The sequence below is a fragment of the Eptesicus fuscus genome, chromosome 16 (assembly GCF_027574615.1).
Source record: "Eptesicus fuscus isolate TK198812 chromosome 16, DD_ASM_mEF_20220401, whole genome shotgun sequence".
NCBI classification, from domain to species: Eukaryota; Metazoa; Chordata; class Mammalia; order Chiroptera; family Vespertilionidae; genus Eptesicus; species Eptesicus fuscus.
In genome coordinates this window covers 264,393-280,645 of record NC_072488.1, presented here as the reverse complement: position 1 = coordinate 280,645, position 16,253 = coordinate 264,393, and the positions used below count along the sequence as shown (strand labels likewise).

Sequence of the window (16,253 nt, the reverse complement as noted above, 5' to 3'; positions counted from 1 at the left end):
TGCCCGCGGGCCCCGGCGCGCCCTCCGCCTGATGGCCGGCAGCCCTGCCGTGGGCCCCGGCGCGCCCTCCGCCTGATGGCCAGCAGGGGGCCCGTCCCCGGAACCACCTACGTGTTCTCCTTCGCAGAAGCTTAGAGGACGGGGCTGTTTGGGGCGGTTTTCTGGCTGTGATCATGGCCCCCGGAGCTCTGGCCAGTGCGCGCCGTGGGTGACCACGTCGGGAGGTGTGCACGCGTGTGCACAGGCATATTAATCAGGAAGTCCTCACACATTTTGGAATTTCCCAGGGTTGATTCTTGGACACAGGAGGCCCGGAGTTTTAGATGTGTGCTATGCATTTCCCAACTTCTTGACTCAATACTGACTTCATTAGTGTTTGCTGTTGTTGTTAATCCTCACCCAAGGCTATTTTTCCCATTGATTTTAGAGAGGGTGGGAGGGAAGGGGAAGGGGGAGAGAGAGAAGCATCGATGTGAGAGAGACACATCGATGGGTTGCCTGCCACACGCACCCCCACGGGGCCAGGGAACCTGCCACCGAGGTACCTGCCCTTGACCAGGGAGCGGACCTGTCACCCTTGGGTGCGCACGCCGGCGCTCTGACCACTGAGCTCTGGCCTGGGCTGCGTCTGTTCGTTCTTACGTAAATCACAAAGTGGGGCGTTTGCTGGAGCCTTCGCACAAAACAGGAATGGAAATGAGAGAGAAGCGAGTTCTTCCCCGGCTCCTCTCTCCGCCCACTGTCCCCGCCTCCATGGGAGCCACCGGGGAGGCGTGTTAACCTTCCGGCACCTTCTCCGCGCAGGGGACTGTGGTCATTTGGTGCCGACTTCCTTCGTTGTGGTCGATACTTTTATAGAAATGGACTCACCCCGGACACACTGTTGTTACATTTTTTCAATCAATGAAAACAGACCAAGTCCTGCCCTGGGCTTCCCTGCTCTTCACCCCAAGCGTCTGCCTCACCTGCTCAGGCCGGGCCGGCAGCAGGCGTCCTGTCACTCAGGGCGGGCCCCGCCCACAGGAGGCCGCCTCAGGAAAGCTGTCTTCTCACGCGTGTCCCATGTCTTGCCCCCGGCAGCCCTCCCTCAGTTCACCGTGACCCCGCAGGACAGAGCTGTGATCGAGGGTCAGACCGTTGATTTCCAGTGCGAGGCCAAGGGGTACCCACAGCCAGTCATCGCCTGGACGAAAGGAGGTAGGGCGCACGCCTGGTCGCCACCCGTCACCAGCTCCCGCCCTCGGCTCACCAGCTCCGAAGCCAGCCATGTCTTTCTCTGGCCCCCACACCCCAGTCTCCTGAGCAGGGCTGAGCGATGGGTGACCCCACCGTGGCCCGGGGTCTTCCGTTAATATACACTAACTAGGGTTGGATGAAATGTAGTAACAGGTAAGATGAGCTTGCTGGAAAACCAGTAGTGGAATATATATGTTTTTTAAAGTTTTGCTCTAGGTTTAGTCCCAGAGTTCTGCCACTTCCCCGGCCTGTGTTGCGTGTTGGTTAGGTGGGTTCTCTGGGTGGGGCCCAGCCCTCGGTCTCCCGCTGGCCCAGGGGTGGTGGCAGCCACGTGCCTCGAGGAGGCAGAGGCTTTCCTCCGGGCTGACGGCAGCTGACTGGGGAGGTGGGGGTGGGACGGCTGATGCCGCTGCTGCTGGGCCTTCAGGGTCCTGTCCTGTCCAGGTGGGGTGACCTTGAGAACCAGCTGGTGACCTCCACTTCCATCCCTTCGTCCCCGAGGGGTCCCCCTGCTCTCGGGCAGGCGAGGCTCAGCCCCAGGTGAGGTGTGCGGACCTTCCCGGGGGTCCAGGCCCCTGCCCAGGTCTGTCCTGTCACATGCAGCATGGGACCAGCCTCTTCCCAGAACCCACGTTCGTCCCCTGCCGTCCTGGCTCCACCCTCCGGGACCCTCATGGGAACAGGGAGCGTGTTCTGTTTACCCCTGACCTGGCTGCATGGAGCCGGTGCCTCCACGCCGCGCTGGTGGGTCAGGGTGTCTGGGAGGAAGGAACCGATTGCTGACCGAGGGCCAGACGATGACCCCGGGCCCTAATCGGGCCAGGAGGTGTCTGCGATCCTTTGATTTTCTCTGAGTCCTGCTGCACCTGTAACTAATGTGTCGGACCCCGCCCCCCCGCGCCCCGTGTCCCCTTGACCGACCGGCGCCTCACCCTTGCAGGGAGCCAGCTCTCGGTGGACAGGCGGCACCTGGTGCTGTCCTCAGGGACGCTCCGCATCTCGGCCGTCGCCCTCCACGACCAGGGCCAGTACGAGTGCCAGGCCGTCAACATCATCGGCTCCCAGAGGGTCGTGGCCCAGCTGACCGTGCAGCCCCGGGGTAGGTGCGGGATGCTGCCCGGTGGGCGTGGCGGGGGGCGGGGACCCTACCCGTGGACGTGGCCACAAGCAGACGCACGGGAAGCCAGGCTCCTGCACCAGCATTCACGTCACTCACGACCCACAGCCACTGTTTTGAATAACTGACCCTTGACCTTGGGTTCCCGAGGGGACTGTGTCCCATGCGGCTGTTAAGTTGCACTGTAGCCTGTGGTAATGTGTGTGTTCCAATGGTGCTGGTACTGAACTCCGATGGGCCGACGTGTCAGTACATGGACCACCTTGTCCCTGGCGGACGGTGTCACTCTGAAGAAGGGGTGATTGGAGCAGCCTTTTCTGGTTATTGCAGCAGCGCTGGGTCTGGGGGCCCTGCTGTGTCCTGGAGTCACGGTTCTGTTTCCTGTTTGCACCCCCCTGGAGCATTCCAGGCCCCCCCCCCCCCCCCCCCCCCGTGTTCTCTGCACTCAGAAGGACCTGGTCGCCTGGTGTCTCTAGAAAGGCTCAGGGCAGACGGAGCAGGTGCAGGTGCAGACGTGGGGTCCCGGGCCTTCTCCAAGGCGTGGCTGGCTCTGGGTTTCGGGGTTTGCCCCGCTCAGTCCTGACCGCCAGGACTCTGAAAGGCCGCCAGGCCCTCACTCCCTGTGAGCAAAGCTCCCGTTCACCCACGGCTTCCCTCCCGCTCACCGGGGTCTCGGGGGCTGGGTGCAGGGCCTGGACAGACAGGAGCTCCGTCAGGCTTGCAGTCCGCTCGTGGGTGGGGACATTGGGTCCCTCCAGCCCCTCCTCTCTGTGCAGACAGCCCAGGAGGAGACGGTGGCCAGCTGAGCTCTGTGCCCTGAGCCTGCGCTGACGGAGGGAGGGCGGGGGTTCAAGGTGTCAGCTGTGCTCCTTGCCTTCCAGTCACCCCGGTGTTCAGCAGCGTTCCCAGCGACCAGACGGCGGAGGTGGGCTCCGACGTGCAGCTGCCATGCAGCTCACAGGGCGAGCCCGAGCCCACCATCACCTGGAACAAGGTACCGCGGCGGGCGGGTGCGCGGGGCGGTGGGGGACTGCGGGGTAACTCCCCACAGCAGGGGAACCTCCAAATCGTGGGCCCAAGGGGAAAGATGTGCTGCCGTCCTCAGAAATAAAACCAAATGAGACGGACAGCCCGGGGCCGCCGCCTCCTCACAGCCTCACGCACAATAGCAGAAAACCTGCCTGTTAGACCCTTGGCCTCACCGTCAGCAGGAAAGGTTCTTTGTGGTTTTATTTTTCTACTAGAGCCCCGATGCACGAAGATGCGTGCAGAATGGGCCTTCCTTCCCCTGGCTGCCGGTGCCGCTTTCTCTCCGGCCCGGAGCCGCCTTTCCGCCTTCCCACGCTGTCCAGAGGCCCGGAGCGGCTGGGGCGGTGCGGAACGCCTGTGTCCTGCCCCCAGCTGCTCAGCGCCTGTGTATGCAAATTAACCCGCCATCTTTGGTTAATTTGCATGCTCGCTCCTGATTGGCTGGTGGGCGTCGCAAAGTCATAGTCCATTTGCATCTTTCTCTTTTATTAGTGTAGATCGTTTTTATTGAGCCCCATAAAAAAAGCAACATACAATCAAGTGCTTAAAACTCGGGGTGTCCCGGGGATTGGGTGGGCCAGAGGGCATTGTGTGCCGTCCTCCTCACTTCCTTTCTCGGCTGGGATGTCGCTGTCCCAGGAGGCAGTGCCCAGCCCTTCTCCCTCCCAGGTGCCCGAATTCGTGCCTCCTCACTGCAGTCTGTCCCACGGGGGCTGCTTTTGCCCCCCCCCCACACCCCGCCACGCCCCCCCCAATTCCTGGAAAATCCCAGGATTGTGGCTTCCGTCTGGATCTTCCCTGGACCTAGGCAGGCGCATCAGACAGTTTATCCCATGGAAACCGTACTGGGTGAATCCGATTAACCTCCTCTTTCTGATTGTGGGTAAACCTCCCTCGGCCTCCTGACGTTCCCACCTGTGAGGCCCTGGCGATGGCCCCCTCACCACCTATCACGGACAATACCGCTCCGCAGTCTTATTCCTGTGACGTCTCCCGTTTGCTCCAGGATGGGGTCCAGGTGACGGAAAGTGGGAAGTTTCACATCAGCCCGGAGGGGTTCCTGACCATCCACGACGTGGGCACCGCGGACGCCGGCCGCTATGAGTGTGTGGCACGCAACACCATCGGGCAGGCCTCGGTCAGCATGGTGCTCAGCGTGAGCGGTAGGTTGCCCGGCCCGGGTTCCTGCGGCTGGCAGACATCCCACCCGCGTGGGTTCAGGCCGCGGGAGGAAGGTGCAGGCTCCCAGCACAAGGCCGGGCTCGTGGGGGTCTTAGAGGGGGCGTGTCCACACTCCTAGTTTGCAGGGAGGCCACCGGGGCGCCCTCGGTAGGTGGCAGGGCCAGGTGGGCTCAGGAGCCCCTCCTTCCTCCTGCCCGGCGAGGCCGCTGTGTCTGACTCACTCGGCGGAGCCTCCCTGCCCTTGGTTTGGTGGTGGGTTTGGCCGTCATCCAAACCCCTTCAATCCGACAGCGTGTCAGTCATCGTTTGGCAAAACTTCGGTGCTGTTATTGCCACATTCTTACCCCCCGAGCTCGGGAGACGGGGCTACTCTCTGTCCTGGGTGTGGCCAGGCCTGTTCCCAGAGTGTGAACATCCCGAGTGTCTTCAACATAAACCTCCACGTAATCCCTGAAGCAGGGGGCCCGTCTCCCTGAGCTCCGGGGGTTAAAGAATGCCTCCCGGGCCGGCCAGTGTCTGACGTTATAGCCACGTTTTCCCCGTTCTTTCAGACCAGCGGTGGGGAACCTTTTTCTGCCGAGGGCCATTTGGATATTTGTAACATCGTTCGCACGCAGCCATACAAAATTATCAGCTTAAAAATTAGCCTGCTGTAATTGGTCATTTAATTAACTCAACCCTAATGCCTTGGCAGGGTTCGACCAAATGACTTCTCGGGCCCCACACAGCCTGTGGGCCGGACACGCTCCACCCCTGGTTTAGAAGGTGTGGCGTGACTTCAAAAATGAGAAGTCTGTAATTCCAATACTGTTTGAAAGCAGCTTCCATAGAGTTTGTGATGAAGTGAGTTAAGCTCTGGTGTGAGAAACAAAAAGCCCGTGGAGACGTGTGCCTCTGTCTTGATGATGTAGCGTCTAGACGCTGAGTAACTCGTCCAGGGCCCTGGTGACTAGCGGCTCCGTGTTCTCCTAGTGCCTGACGTCAGCCGAAACGGGGACCCATTTGTGGCCACATCCATCGTGGAGGCGATCGCAACGGTCGACAGGGCCATAAACTCCACGCGGACACACCTGTTTGACAGGTAGGACGCGGTCTGGCCCGCCTCCCTGAGCTCCGGGGGGGAAATCTCGGGCCTTTTTGGTCCAGCGTGACCTGTTGCCTCATCGGGAGAAAACCATCCACAGGGTTGGCATCCACTCCCCGGGGGTTAAGATAACAGGCACGTCCTTCCAAGTAGAGCCTGGAGCATGACTCACAAGTCAAACATTTCTTAAAAATGGCAGCGCGGCCTTTGGCTTGTTGCTAAACGATTTGGCAAAAACAACGTATTTCACAAGCCGTTAGGGGATGTGTTCGTGTTGGCCAATTCCGAGGTGTTTTTCCTGTGTCTGAATTAAAGTCGAGTGTTGCTGTTTTCTCCCTGGAACTAATGACCTGTTTGTGTTTGGTTTCTCTTGGTTTTGTTTTTCTGTTGCCTTCCACCTGGGATCAGGCAGGTACGGCTCGCCCCTAGAGCAGTAGCTATGGAAACATTAAACCGCAGTCCTGTCGTTGGGTGCCGGTGATTTCTGTCTCTGACTGTCCCCTCTTCCCTCCCGCCCTGACCGCGCCAGCCGTCCACGCTCCCCCAACGACCTGCTGGCCCTGTTCCGCTACCCGAGGGACCCCTACACCGTGGAGCAGGCGCGCGCCGGCGAGATATTTGAGCGGACGCTGCAGCTGATCCAGGAGCACGTGCAGGGCGGCCTCATGGTCGACCTCAACGGAACCAGTCAGTACCCAGGCTCCTCCCTGCGTCTTCCTGGGGAGCGGGTGTCACCCCCCCACCTCGATGTCTTCTGAGGGGCGTGCTCCAGCCTTCTTGTCCCGCGTGTCTGTGCAGGGCACCGTCGGGTGACAGTGAGGGTCCTGTAGGTCCCACCTCAGGTAACAGGGACCCTCTGGCATGTGAGCTGGGCGGTCCCTGCCCACTGGCTGTGACCCAAGGTCCCCGGGCAAAGGAGGTTTGAGGGAGGACTTGGCAGGACAACTGCCGTGCAGGTGGTGCTGTGTCCATGCGGCGGTTGGAAAGGGTGTGTGTGGAGCGCCAGCCTCTGTCCTGGGTGACGAAGGGTGGCATGGGGTGACTGCCACCGTGTCACTGTGCCCCTGGCACGTGGCATTGCCCAGCAGTGATCGGGGCCTGTGCCGGGCAGGGTGCTCGTGGTGCTGCTGGAGATGGTGGTGACCGGTTTACTGTGGAATAATAAACCAGCAGCTGTTTGCTCAGGGTTGTGCGTGAGCCCACGGGCTGCTGGGGGTGGCCCTGGAAGCAGCCGACCTGAGGATGTGGTGCCCGGTGATTCACGACCCTCCGCTTCCCGGCTTTTCAGTGGTTTCCACCTTGTCTTTGAGGAGCGTCTTTTGCCATCAGGACAAAAACGTTACTCAGGACTGAACGCTATTCCTAAGGACACTTGTGTGCGGTGAGGGCAGTCCTGCCGCGTCTGGGACCAGTCTGAGCCGTGTCCTGGAGGCCGGCTGTGTGCAGACGCCTCCTGCTTCTCCATCCTAGGGCCCTGGCCCCTCAGGGTCATCTCCACTGGTCTCTATGGCGACCGCCAGCCTCCACTCCCAGCACCTGGAGAAGCGTCAGAACCCGGCCATTCTGCCCAGAGCCTCTGCCGGGCACTCACTGCCGACTGCCGGGGACAGGGCTGGGCGGGGGTGTCTGTGGAATGATCCGGGAGGAGGTGGCAGTTGGGGACCAGGTGCCCTGGTGAGGGTGCGTCTCGTGTGAAGGCAGAGGTGACCGTCACCCAGAGCCTGGCTGTAGTGGACGCTCGCACAGGTGTCCGCCTGAGGCGTTTACCTGCAGGCCTGCCTGTGTCCCTGTTCTGTGACCCTGGGAGGGATCCCTCGTGGGGAATGGACTGGCTTTTCCCCAATAACAGTACCTTCCAGGCCCTGTCCCGTCCTGAAGCGGTCGCTTGTCCACCCCTCAGTCTTGGATACAGACTTTTTCTCAGTGATTTCACCCATAGCAGTTGTCTGCGTTCTGAGGTCGTTTTTATTTCGAAAGTGAACTGGACAAGGGCACGGCTGCAATGGCGGTCTGCAGCCTTCCCGGGGACGTCACCTTTCCCGGACGCGCTGCCTGCGTCTGTAGACAGGTCTGCGTCTGACCGGCGAACGTTCAGACAATCTGGTTCCAAGTTCACCCGGTGCTGGCTGGTGCCGCCCTCGGCGTGGCTCCTGGTCCCTGCAGTGGGGCCGGCCTGGGAGGCGGCCCCGGAGCTGCCGCTGACCCCGCGGCCACCGCTGCAGACAGAGGGGCTGCGCAGGGAGGCGCCTCGGGCACAGGTGACGTGGGTGGAAGCGGTGTGCGGTGTTCAGGACGGAGAATGTAGGGGTTTCAGGGGGAACCGGGAACGAGGCAGGTGTGGCGGTGTCCCTGCCCTGATCCCGGGAAGCGCGCCGCCCACCCAAGCCTTCCGTCCCGGTGAGCGCGGCGCTGGGTGGCTGGATCCCGGCGTCCCATCCCCGGCGAAGCGCTCCTGTCTCTGGTGCTTCTCCCCGGCCTGTAGGGTTTCCTCACCGCCGGTCCCTTACCGCATCCATATGGGGGTTTCGAGCACGCCCCTGCAACAAGGAGGCTGTGTCTGTCCAAAGTGTATGAGACTGGGCCTAGGTCCGAGAGATGCTTGAAGAGGATGCGCTGGTGACTGAGATCTGGCGGTGCCGGCCACTGTGGGGGGCGCAGGTGCCGCTGTGAGCGCGCTCGGGAGGGGAGCTGTTCCGCTGGCCTGGAGCGCGCGCCCCTGTGTGCCCGAGCGTGCGCCCCTGCGTGCCCGAGCGCGCGCCCCTGCGTGCCCGAGCGCGCGCCCCTGCGTATGTGCTGGTGGGCGGAGCTGTTCCTCGGGCCTGGAGCATGCCGGGTGGTGGAGGTGGGAACCCCGCAGGGAGAGGCTGGAGGGCGGTTCCCGCGGGCCCCCTGGGAAGCACAGGGCCCGGAGTCCGTGGCGGACCTCAGGTGCACGAGCCGTCCCGTCCTTCCCCGCAGGCTACCACTACAACGACCTGGTCTCCCCGCAGTACCTGAGCCTCATCGCCAACCTGTCGGGCTGCACGGCGCACCGGCGCGTGAACAACTGCTCGGACATGTGCTTCCACCAGAAGTACCGCACGCACGACGGCACCTGCAACAACCTGCAGCACCCGATGTGGGGCGCCTCGCTGACGGCCTTCGAGCGCCTGCTCAAGTCCGTGTACGAGAACGGCTTCAACACGCCGCGCGGCGTGACGCCGGGCCGGCTGTACCACGGGCACGCGCTGCCCATGCCGCGCCTGGTGTCCACCACGCTGATCGGCACGGAGGCCGTCACGCCGGACGCGCAGTTCACGCACATGCTCATGCAGTGGGGCCAGTTCCTGGACCACGACCTGGACTCCACGGTGGTGGCGCTGAGCCAGGCGCGCTTCTCGGACGGGCAGCACTGCAGCTCCGCCTGCAGCAACGACCCGCCCTGCTTCTCGCTCGCCATCCCGCCCAACGACCCGCGCGTGCGCAACGGCGCGCGCTGCATGTTCTTCGTGCGCTCCAGCCCCGTGTGCGGCAGCGGCATGACCTCGCTGCTCATGAACTCCGTGTACCCGCGCGAGCAGATCAACCAGCTCACCTCCTACATCGACGCCTCCAACGTCTACGGGAGCTCGGAGCACGAGGCGCGCGCCGTGCGCGACCTGGCCAGCCAGCGCGGGCTGCTGCGCCAGGGCATCGTGCAGCGCTCGGGGAAGCCGCTGCTGCCCTTCGCCGCGGGGCCGCCCACCGAGTGCATGCGGGACGAGAGCGAGAGCCCCATCCCCTGCTTCCTGGCCGGCGACCACCGCGCCAACGAGCAGCTGGGCCTCACCAGCATGCACACGCTCTGGTTCCGCGAGCACAACCGCGTGGCGGCCGAGCTGCTGGCGCTGAACCCGCACTGGGACGGCGACACGCTGTACCACGAGGCCCGCAAGATCGTGGGCGCGCAGATGCAGCACATCACCTACCGGCACTGGCTGCCCAAGGTGCTGGGCGAGGTGGGCATGAAGATGCTGGGCGAGTACCGCGGCTACGACCCCGGCGTCAACGCGGGCATCTTCAACGCCTTCGCCACGGCCGCCTTCCGCTTCGGCCACACGCTCATCCACCCGCTGCTCTACCGGCTGGACGAGGCCTTCCAGCCCGTGGCGCAGGGCCACGTGCCGCTGCACAAGGCCTTCTTCTCGCCCTTCCGCATCGTCAACGAGGGCGGCATCGACCCGCTGCTGCGCGGCCTGTTCGGCGTGGCGGGCAAGATGCGGGTGCCCTCGCAGCTGCTGAACACGGAGCTCACCGAGCGCCTCTTCTCCATGGCGCACACGGTGGCGCTGGACCTGGCGGCCATCAACATCCAGCGCGGCCGCGACCACGGCATCCCGCCCTACCACGACTTCCGCGTCTACTGCAACCTGTCGGCCGCGCACGACTTCGAGGACCTCAGGAACGAGATCCAGGACCCCGAGGTCCGGGAGAAGCTGCGCCGGTGGGTGCCGCCCGAGGCCCCGGGTCGCATGTTTGTTTTTGCTTGTTTACTTTTTCCTTTTTTTCACCTTTTTGTTTGTTTGTTAATCCTCACACGAGGATGTTTTTATTGGTTTATTTAGAGAGAGTGGGAAGGAGAGGGAGAGGCAGAGAGAAACATCCATGTGAGAGACACGTGGATCCGATGCCTCCTGCACGCCCCGCACCGGGGATCGAGCCCGCAAACCGGGCATGTGCCCTGACCTCCTGGGTCATAGGTCGACGCTCACCACTGAGCCACACCGGCCGGACAACTACTGTATTATTTTCCATACAAACAGGGATACACGAGGAGCAGGAGGGGTTACTGGAAGCATAAAGAGGAGTGCGTTAAGGGGAGACATTTGACGTCTGTGTTAAGGGCGGTCTGAGGAACGTAGGAGCGTGACGGAAAGGGGCTTTCTTGTGCTGTTCGCCGTGCTTCCCCAGAGAAGCCGGTCAGCGCATTGAGGGCCTCGCTTGTCGTCTAGGTTATACGGGTCCCCCCTCAACATCGACCTGTTCCCCGCCCTCATGGTGGAGGACCTGGTGCCCGGCAGCCGCCTGGGGCCCACGCTCATGTGCCTGCTCAGCACGCAGTTCCAGCGCCTGCGGGACGGGGACAGGTGAGCGCGGGGGCGGAGAGGCGAGGCCGGGCTTCGGGCTCCTTGTGGGGACTCGGGAGCGAGGAACCGTGGGCAGCGGCCGTGTCCCCGCCGAGTGCTGGGAGTGAAGGCGGCGTCACGCCCGGTGCTGTCTCTTGTGTGGGTTTTTAATGACTTCTTCTTACCAACGTCAGAGAGGAAGGGAGCGGGATAGAGAGAAACGTCAGTGATGAGAGGGAATCCTGGGCCGGCTGCCCCCTGCACACCCCCTACTGGGGATGGAGCCTGCAACCCGGGCCTGTGCCCTGACCGGGAATCGAACCCGGGACCTCTTGGTCCACAGGACGACACTCCACCCACTGAGCCACGCCAGCCAGGCTGTGCTGTTAATTTGTGGCCACGCCCGGCTGCCGGCCCTGCCACACGCAGAGGATTCGCCCTGACGGCTCAGCCGCCTTCCCGCCCCTGTGGCTGTTGAGAGGGTTTCTGTCCCTCGAAGTGGACGGTCTGCCGGTTAAACCGCGCCGGGTGCCGAGCCGCCGGAGCTCCTGGCGGGATGGCGAGGTGCGGCGCGGTCGCTGTGGCCCGTTAGCTCAGCAGGTGGCAGGCAGTCCCCCTGTCGCCGAGCCGTCCGGCTGGGGCCACGGGCCGGTCACCGCTGCTGCAGGGCCTGTGCTGCCGTCAGGGCCGCCTCGGGGGCTCTCGGTCGTCCTGCTTTGTTTCGAGCGGGAGTGTGAGCCGTTGTCCACCGCACGTGGCCCCGGTTAAACCAGGGGCGTCGGCGTTGGGAGCGAGCCGAGGATGCGGAGTTCGGTCGCTGGGGTTTGAGTCCCCGCTTCTCCATCTCGTTCTCCCGGGACACAGGCTGTGGTACGAGAACCCGGGGGTGTTCTCGCCGGCCCAGCTGACGCAGATCAAGCAGACGTCGCTGGCCCGCATCCTGTGCGACAACTCGGACAACATCACGCGTGTGCAGAGGGACGTGTTCCGGGTGGCGGAGTTCCCCCACGGCTACAGCAGCTGCGAGGACATCCCCCGGGTGGACCTGCGGGTCTGGCAGGACTGCTGCGAAGGTAACGCCCGGGCCCTCCGCCTGCCCGCGACGGAGACGGCTCGCGAGCTGGCGGACGGCGGTGCCAGCAGAGGGCTGGCGGGGGGCAGGCGCGGCTGCGACCTTGCTGGGTTGGGCGTGTCCGTGCCGAGGCATCCGTGGGACCTGCACCAAGTCGGGGGAGGGTTTTCAATGACGGCTCGTGTTTAGCGTGACGGCTCGTGTGACAGCATCTCTGTGCTTCCTTCGGGGTCATCAGTCGTTCACGTTTTACCTCGTGTTCCGTGTTGCTCTTGTGTGTGTACACGTGTCTGTATGCCAGGTTTAATTTTTAATATATTTTTATCGACTTCAGAGAGGGAGAGAGAGAAACATCAGTGATGAGAAGGAATCATGATCAGCTGCCCCCTGCACGCCCCACACGGGATGGAGCCCACAACCCGGGTTCATAGGCCGATGCTCAACCCGGAGCCACAGCAGCCAGGCTGTGCGCGTGTTTACGTAAACGTCACGTTCCTTTAGGGGCTGAGGACGCTGTAGGCATCGTGCTGCTCCTCCATCATTTACTCCCGTTTTAGGCTCAGAACCGAGAGGTTCTGTGTGGACAGAGCCTTGTTGGCCGTCCGGGGCCACGGGCTCCCTTCCTGCCGTTTCACCGCTCGCGGCAGCGTCCTGGTCTGACCACCAGTCGATCTTTCCGTGGCACCTCCCTCCGCAGACCTCCCTCCGACCAGACGCAGCCCTGCCCGCCCTGACGCTCTGGGGCGAGCAGGGCTGTCGCCAGGCCCCCGCCGGCCGTGAGGATCGGGATTCGTCCCAGGCGAGCGAGAGACCGGGACGCTCTGACTTTGTCCTGAAGTCGGAGCTGCTAACGCCTTACCCTCCCCCCGCCCCCCCCCCCCCAGACTGCAGGACCCGCGGGCAGTTCGGCGCCTTCTCCTACCATTTCCGAGGCCGGCGGTCCCTTGACTTCAGTTACCGGGAGGGCGAGCCCCCCACGGAAGCCGGGAAGACTCTGAGGTACGGCGTCCCCGAGGGTCAGACCGTCCACACCGCGGGCCGACCTGGGCCCTGGGTAGGGATTTCCTGCCGGCCGCCGGGTGGGTCTTGGCCTGCGGCGTGAGTGTGTGCGACGCCTCCTGTCTCCCCTCCTGCAGCGTCGGGAAGCCCGGCCAGCGCCCCAGGAACGCCACGGCTGCCTCCGCTGAGCACCCCCAGGCCCTGGGGCCCAGCGACTTCCGGGACTTGGTGCTGGGGATGCAGCAGACCATCACGGACCTCCGGACACAGGTGCCGCCCCGCCACGCCCCGCTCCTCAGCTCGCGTCCCCCACAAACTCATCTCTGTGACCCCGGTGTGACCTCTGCAGTGCCCCTGACCTGGGCCAGGGCTTCACCGCCTGCTGGCTCTTCTCCTGCTGGTCCTGGGCTGGCACATCGAGTTCCTCCGTTTCCGGTGATCAGGACCCTCAGTGGGACCCAGGCTCCCGGGCAGGACCTCGGGGTGACCCCAGGCTCCCGGGCAGGGCCTTGGGGGCCCCAGGCTCCCGGGCAGGGCCTTGGGGGCCCCAGGCTCGCAGGGCAGGGCCTCCTTTCCAGAGCCCACAGCTGCGCCCGCCTGGCTGTGGGCCCCACGTCCCCCTCTTCCTCCACCTGTGAGACCCGAGTGTCTGAGGCCGGGCGACTTGGGTGCAAGGGGGCTTCAGACTTCCCCAGGAGCTTCGTTCTAGGAACCACTAACACTCGGGGTGGGCGCCCACCTGAGGCGACGCGGGCAGGGCCGTCCCAGAGCTCGGGTGAAGCCATCGGCTGTCAAGGGAGCACATTTGAGCCCCACAGCATCCTGCAGAGACGTGCCTGCGTCCCTGCCCGTCGCGAGACGCCGTGTCCCGGGGAGGGCAGGGCGAGGGCCACACTCCCGTGGACTGACCGCGCACACGCTGGCTTTGCAGATAAAGAAACTTGAGTCTCGGCTCAGCACGGCCGAGTGCACCGGTGTGGATGGCGAGCCCCACGCGGATGGCGCTCGGTGGAAGCGAGACGTGTGCACCGTCTGTGAATGCCGCGTGAGTACGGCTCTGTCTCGGGGACCTGGGGCCTGGACCACGGACTCGGCTGCAGAGTCCCGGCCGCCCACTGGGTCAGCGAGGCCCGGCTCACCGGTGGGGTCTCCTCCCTCTTCCCTGGGCAGCCACGGGGGTGCACACCCGCAGGGACAGTGGGCAGGCGCTGGGCGTCCTCCGTGGCCGGCGTCTGGCTGCAGCCGGGCCGGGCAGGCAGCTCTGGGAAGACCCCTGGGGACAGGAAGAACCGAAGGGTCAGACCCGGGCACCGGCTGGAACACGGGCGGGAAGCGAGGTGATGCTCGGGGGTCGTCGGGAACTGACCCGCTGGCGCCGTCTCCCTCCAGGACGGGCAGATCACCTGCTTCGTGGAGGCCTGCCAGCCCGCCGACTGCCCGGCCCCCGTGAGAGTCGATGGCGCCTGCTGTCCGGTCTGCCTGAGGGAGCCCGCGGGAACGCAGCCGTAGATCCCCCGCTCCTCGCCGGTCCGCAGGCGTCCCCCCAGGTCACCGGCCGGTGCAGGGAGCGCAGACTGGCGGGCGCCGAGGACTGCACGGCTCACGGCCGGACCGGGGCGTCCGGGAAGCCGCACGGGCTCAGACTGGAGCGTCCACGGAGCCGAGGCCACGCAGTGGACAGACACGAGTCCTAACTTCATGTTAGATTCTCAGGTTTTTATTTAATTTTTTTAATGAAAAAGTGGTGCTACTATTAAACCGCACAGTTAAGTCATTTAGGCTCCCAGAGTGCTGTCCCCCATCCCACCGCTTCCCTGGACCCTGGACGGAGAGCCACTCCGCTCGGCGGTCCGGAGCCCGCGGACCCGCCGCCAGAGGCACGCACGTGTGAAGAGAACGTCGGCGTTTGGCAGACGGAACAGGCTCCTGGCGCGGAGCCCCGACCCCTTCCCGGCCTCTGCCACGGTCCACGCGCACCAGCAGCTCCTCACGGCAGATCCCCGCTCCCCACGCACTCCTGTCCCCGTGACTGAGGCTGCCGGCCGCTGAGAAACAGGCCTGTTTTCCCGGTAACCCTGCCGCCCCGTGGTGGGCCGGGAGTGAAACGCCCTTCACGGTGGCCACGCCGGGCTCGCGCTCCCCGGAGCCGCCGCCCGGCGGGACGGCCCTCCTCCCTGACCCAGCGATGAGTGCCTTAGAGACAACGCCCGTACCTCGTCCATGTGCAAGCGCAGGCGTGTGTGAACGCCGACCGAGCGTCTAGCGCTCGATGCGGCAGAGAAGCCGCTGCCCCGCAGGCCTTTGGGGTTCAGTGAAAAGCACCTCGTACCTCATGGCCGCGCTCGCCTGGACCCACCAAAACCTCCCATTCTGTCTGAACGCAGAGATCCGTGTCCTGAGACGCGTGTCCCTGAACACGCAGGTTCCGGGCGCTGAGTGGGATCCGGAGGGGCCCGCCCGCCCGCCCGCCCTCCCCGCAGGGACACGGCGCCCGCCCTGGGCGTCGAGGTGCGGCGTGGGGGCGTCTCGCAGCATCCCGCAGGCAGCGAGCAGCTCAGAGCCGGCTCCGGTCCAGGGTGGGCGGCAGGCTGCCCCGTCCCCGGGGTGGTGTGCGAATATCGCCGCCGGAGCGTAAAGCTTAAACGCGGCCCGCTTGACCTCGGCCCCGGGTCGCGGCGTGGCAGGGAGCAGCTGGCGCCGTAGCTCAGGACATGGGCTTCCGCTGAAATGCCAAGTCCGGTTGAGTCAGGACCTCGGACCCGTGTCCGGAACTAGAAGGTGGAGGCGGTGGTTCTGTGAGGTGCTCGGTGTCAGGCGGCGGCAGACCATCCGTGAGGGTGTCGGCGCCTCAGGGTTACCTGTGGCTTCGGGCAGAGGTGACGGGCACGGCGTCGGGGGAGGCCAGCCCCCAGGGAAGTCTGCGGCTGCAGGTGGCGTGTCTGCGGGACCGAGGGGGAGTCTCAGCGCGTGGGGCGCCGTGGACAGGGCGGACGCGCCGCGGGGCGCCGTGGGGGGAAGCCAAGTGTACATGTTTATTTTCCTGCCTGACTGGCAGCAGCCAGATGCCATATCTGTCCCTGTAACCAGTTCATTACCAAAGAAACGTTTGCACTATGTAACGACGCCTTTCGTTCGAATAAACGGCCACGTGTTCCCACGGAGGAGGCACGGCGTCTTCTTTTGCGCAGAGCCATGCTCGGGCTGCGCCCTGCGGGGTCAGAGCGTGGTGCAGAGGAGGCGGCGTCTGAGAGATTTTAAGTACATTTTCCAGGTATTTGATATTTAGGGGGAAATGTATTTTCTGACAAACTTTGAGGAAGTCACCCGATTTGCACAAACTGAGTTTTATAAAAGTAACATTTTATTCTGGTTTCGCCACTTCCCGACCAGCTACAGCCACGAGACCCGGGGGTCGGGGAGGAGGATGAGCAGGGACGGCCGCAGCCCCAA

General features: G+C 64.1%; 1 protein-coding gene across 2 annotated transcripts in view; it reads left to right on the top strand.

Moving 5' to 3' along the window:
• The window catches only part of PXDN (peroxidasin), a 59,919-nt gene extending 43,965 nt beyond the window's left edge, over positions 1 to 15,954 (top strand). For both annotated transcript variants that reach the window (XM_054728326.1, XM_054728325.1), the window contains 13 exons: positions 1,081 to 1,197; positions 2,177 to 2,335; positions 3,235 to 3,347; positions 4,389 to 4,545; positions 5,537 to 5,645; positions 6,178 to 6,335; positions 8,607 to 10,110; positions 10,619 to 10,753; positions 11,597 to 11,805; positions 12,689 to 12,803; positions 12,941 to 13,073; positions 13,735 to 13,848; positions 14,193 to 15,954. In XM_054728326.1, coding sequence (XP_054584301.1) covers positions 1,081 to 1,197; positions 2,177 to 2,335; positions 3,235 to 3,347; positions 4,389 to 4,545; positions 5,537 to 5,645; positions 6,178 to 6,335; positions 8,607 to 10,110; positions 10,619 to 10,753; positions 11,597 to 11,805; positions 12,689 to 12,803; positions 12,941 to 13,073; positions 13,735 to 13,848; positions 14,193 to 14,312 — 3,143 coding nt within the window. In that variant the 3' untranslated portion in view covers positions 14,313 to 15,954. The remainder of the gene's footprint in view (positions 1 to 1,080; positions 1,198 to 2,176; positions 2,336 to 3,234; positions 3,348 to 4,388; positions 4,546 to 5,536; positions 5,646 to 6,177; positions 6,336 to 8,606; positions 10,111 to 10,618; positions 10,754 to 11,596; positions 11,806 to 12,688; positions 12,804 to 12,940; positions 13,074 to 13,734; positions 13,849 to 14,192) is intronic.
• The last annotated feature ends 299 nt before the right edge of the window (positions 15,955 to 16,253 follow it).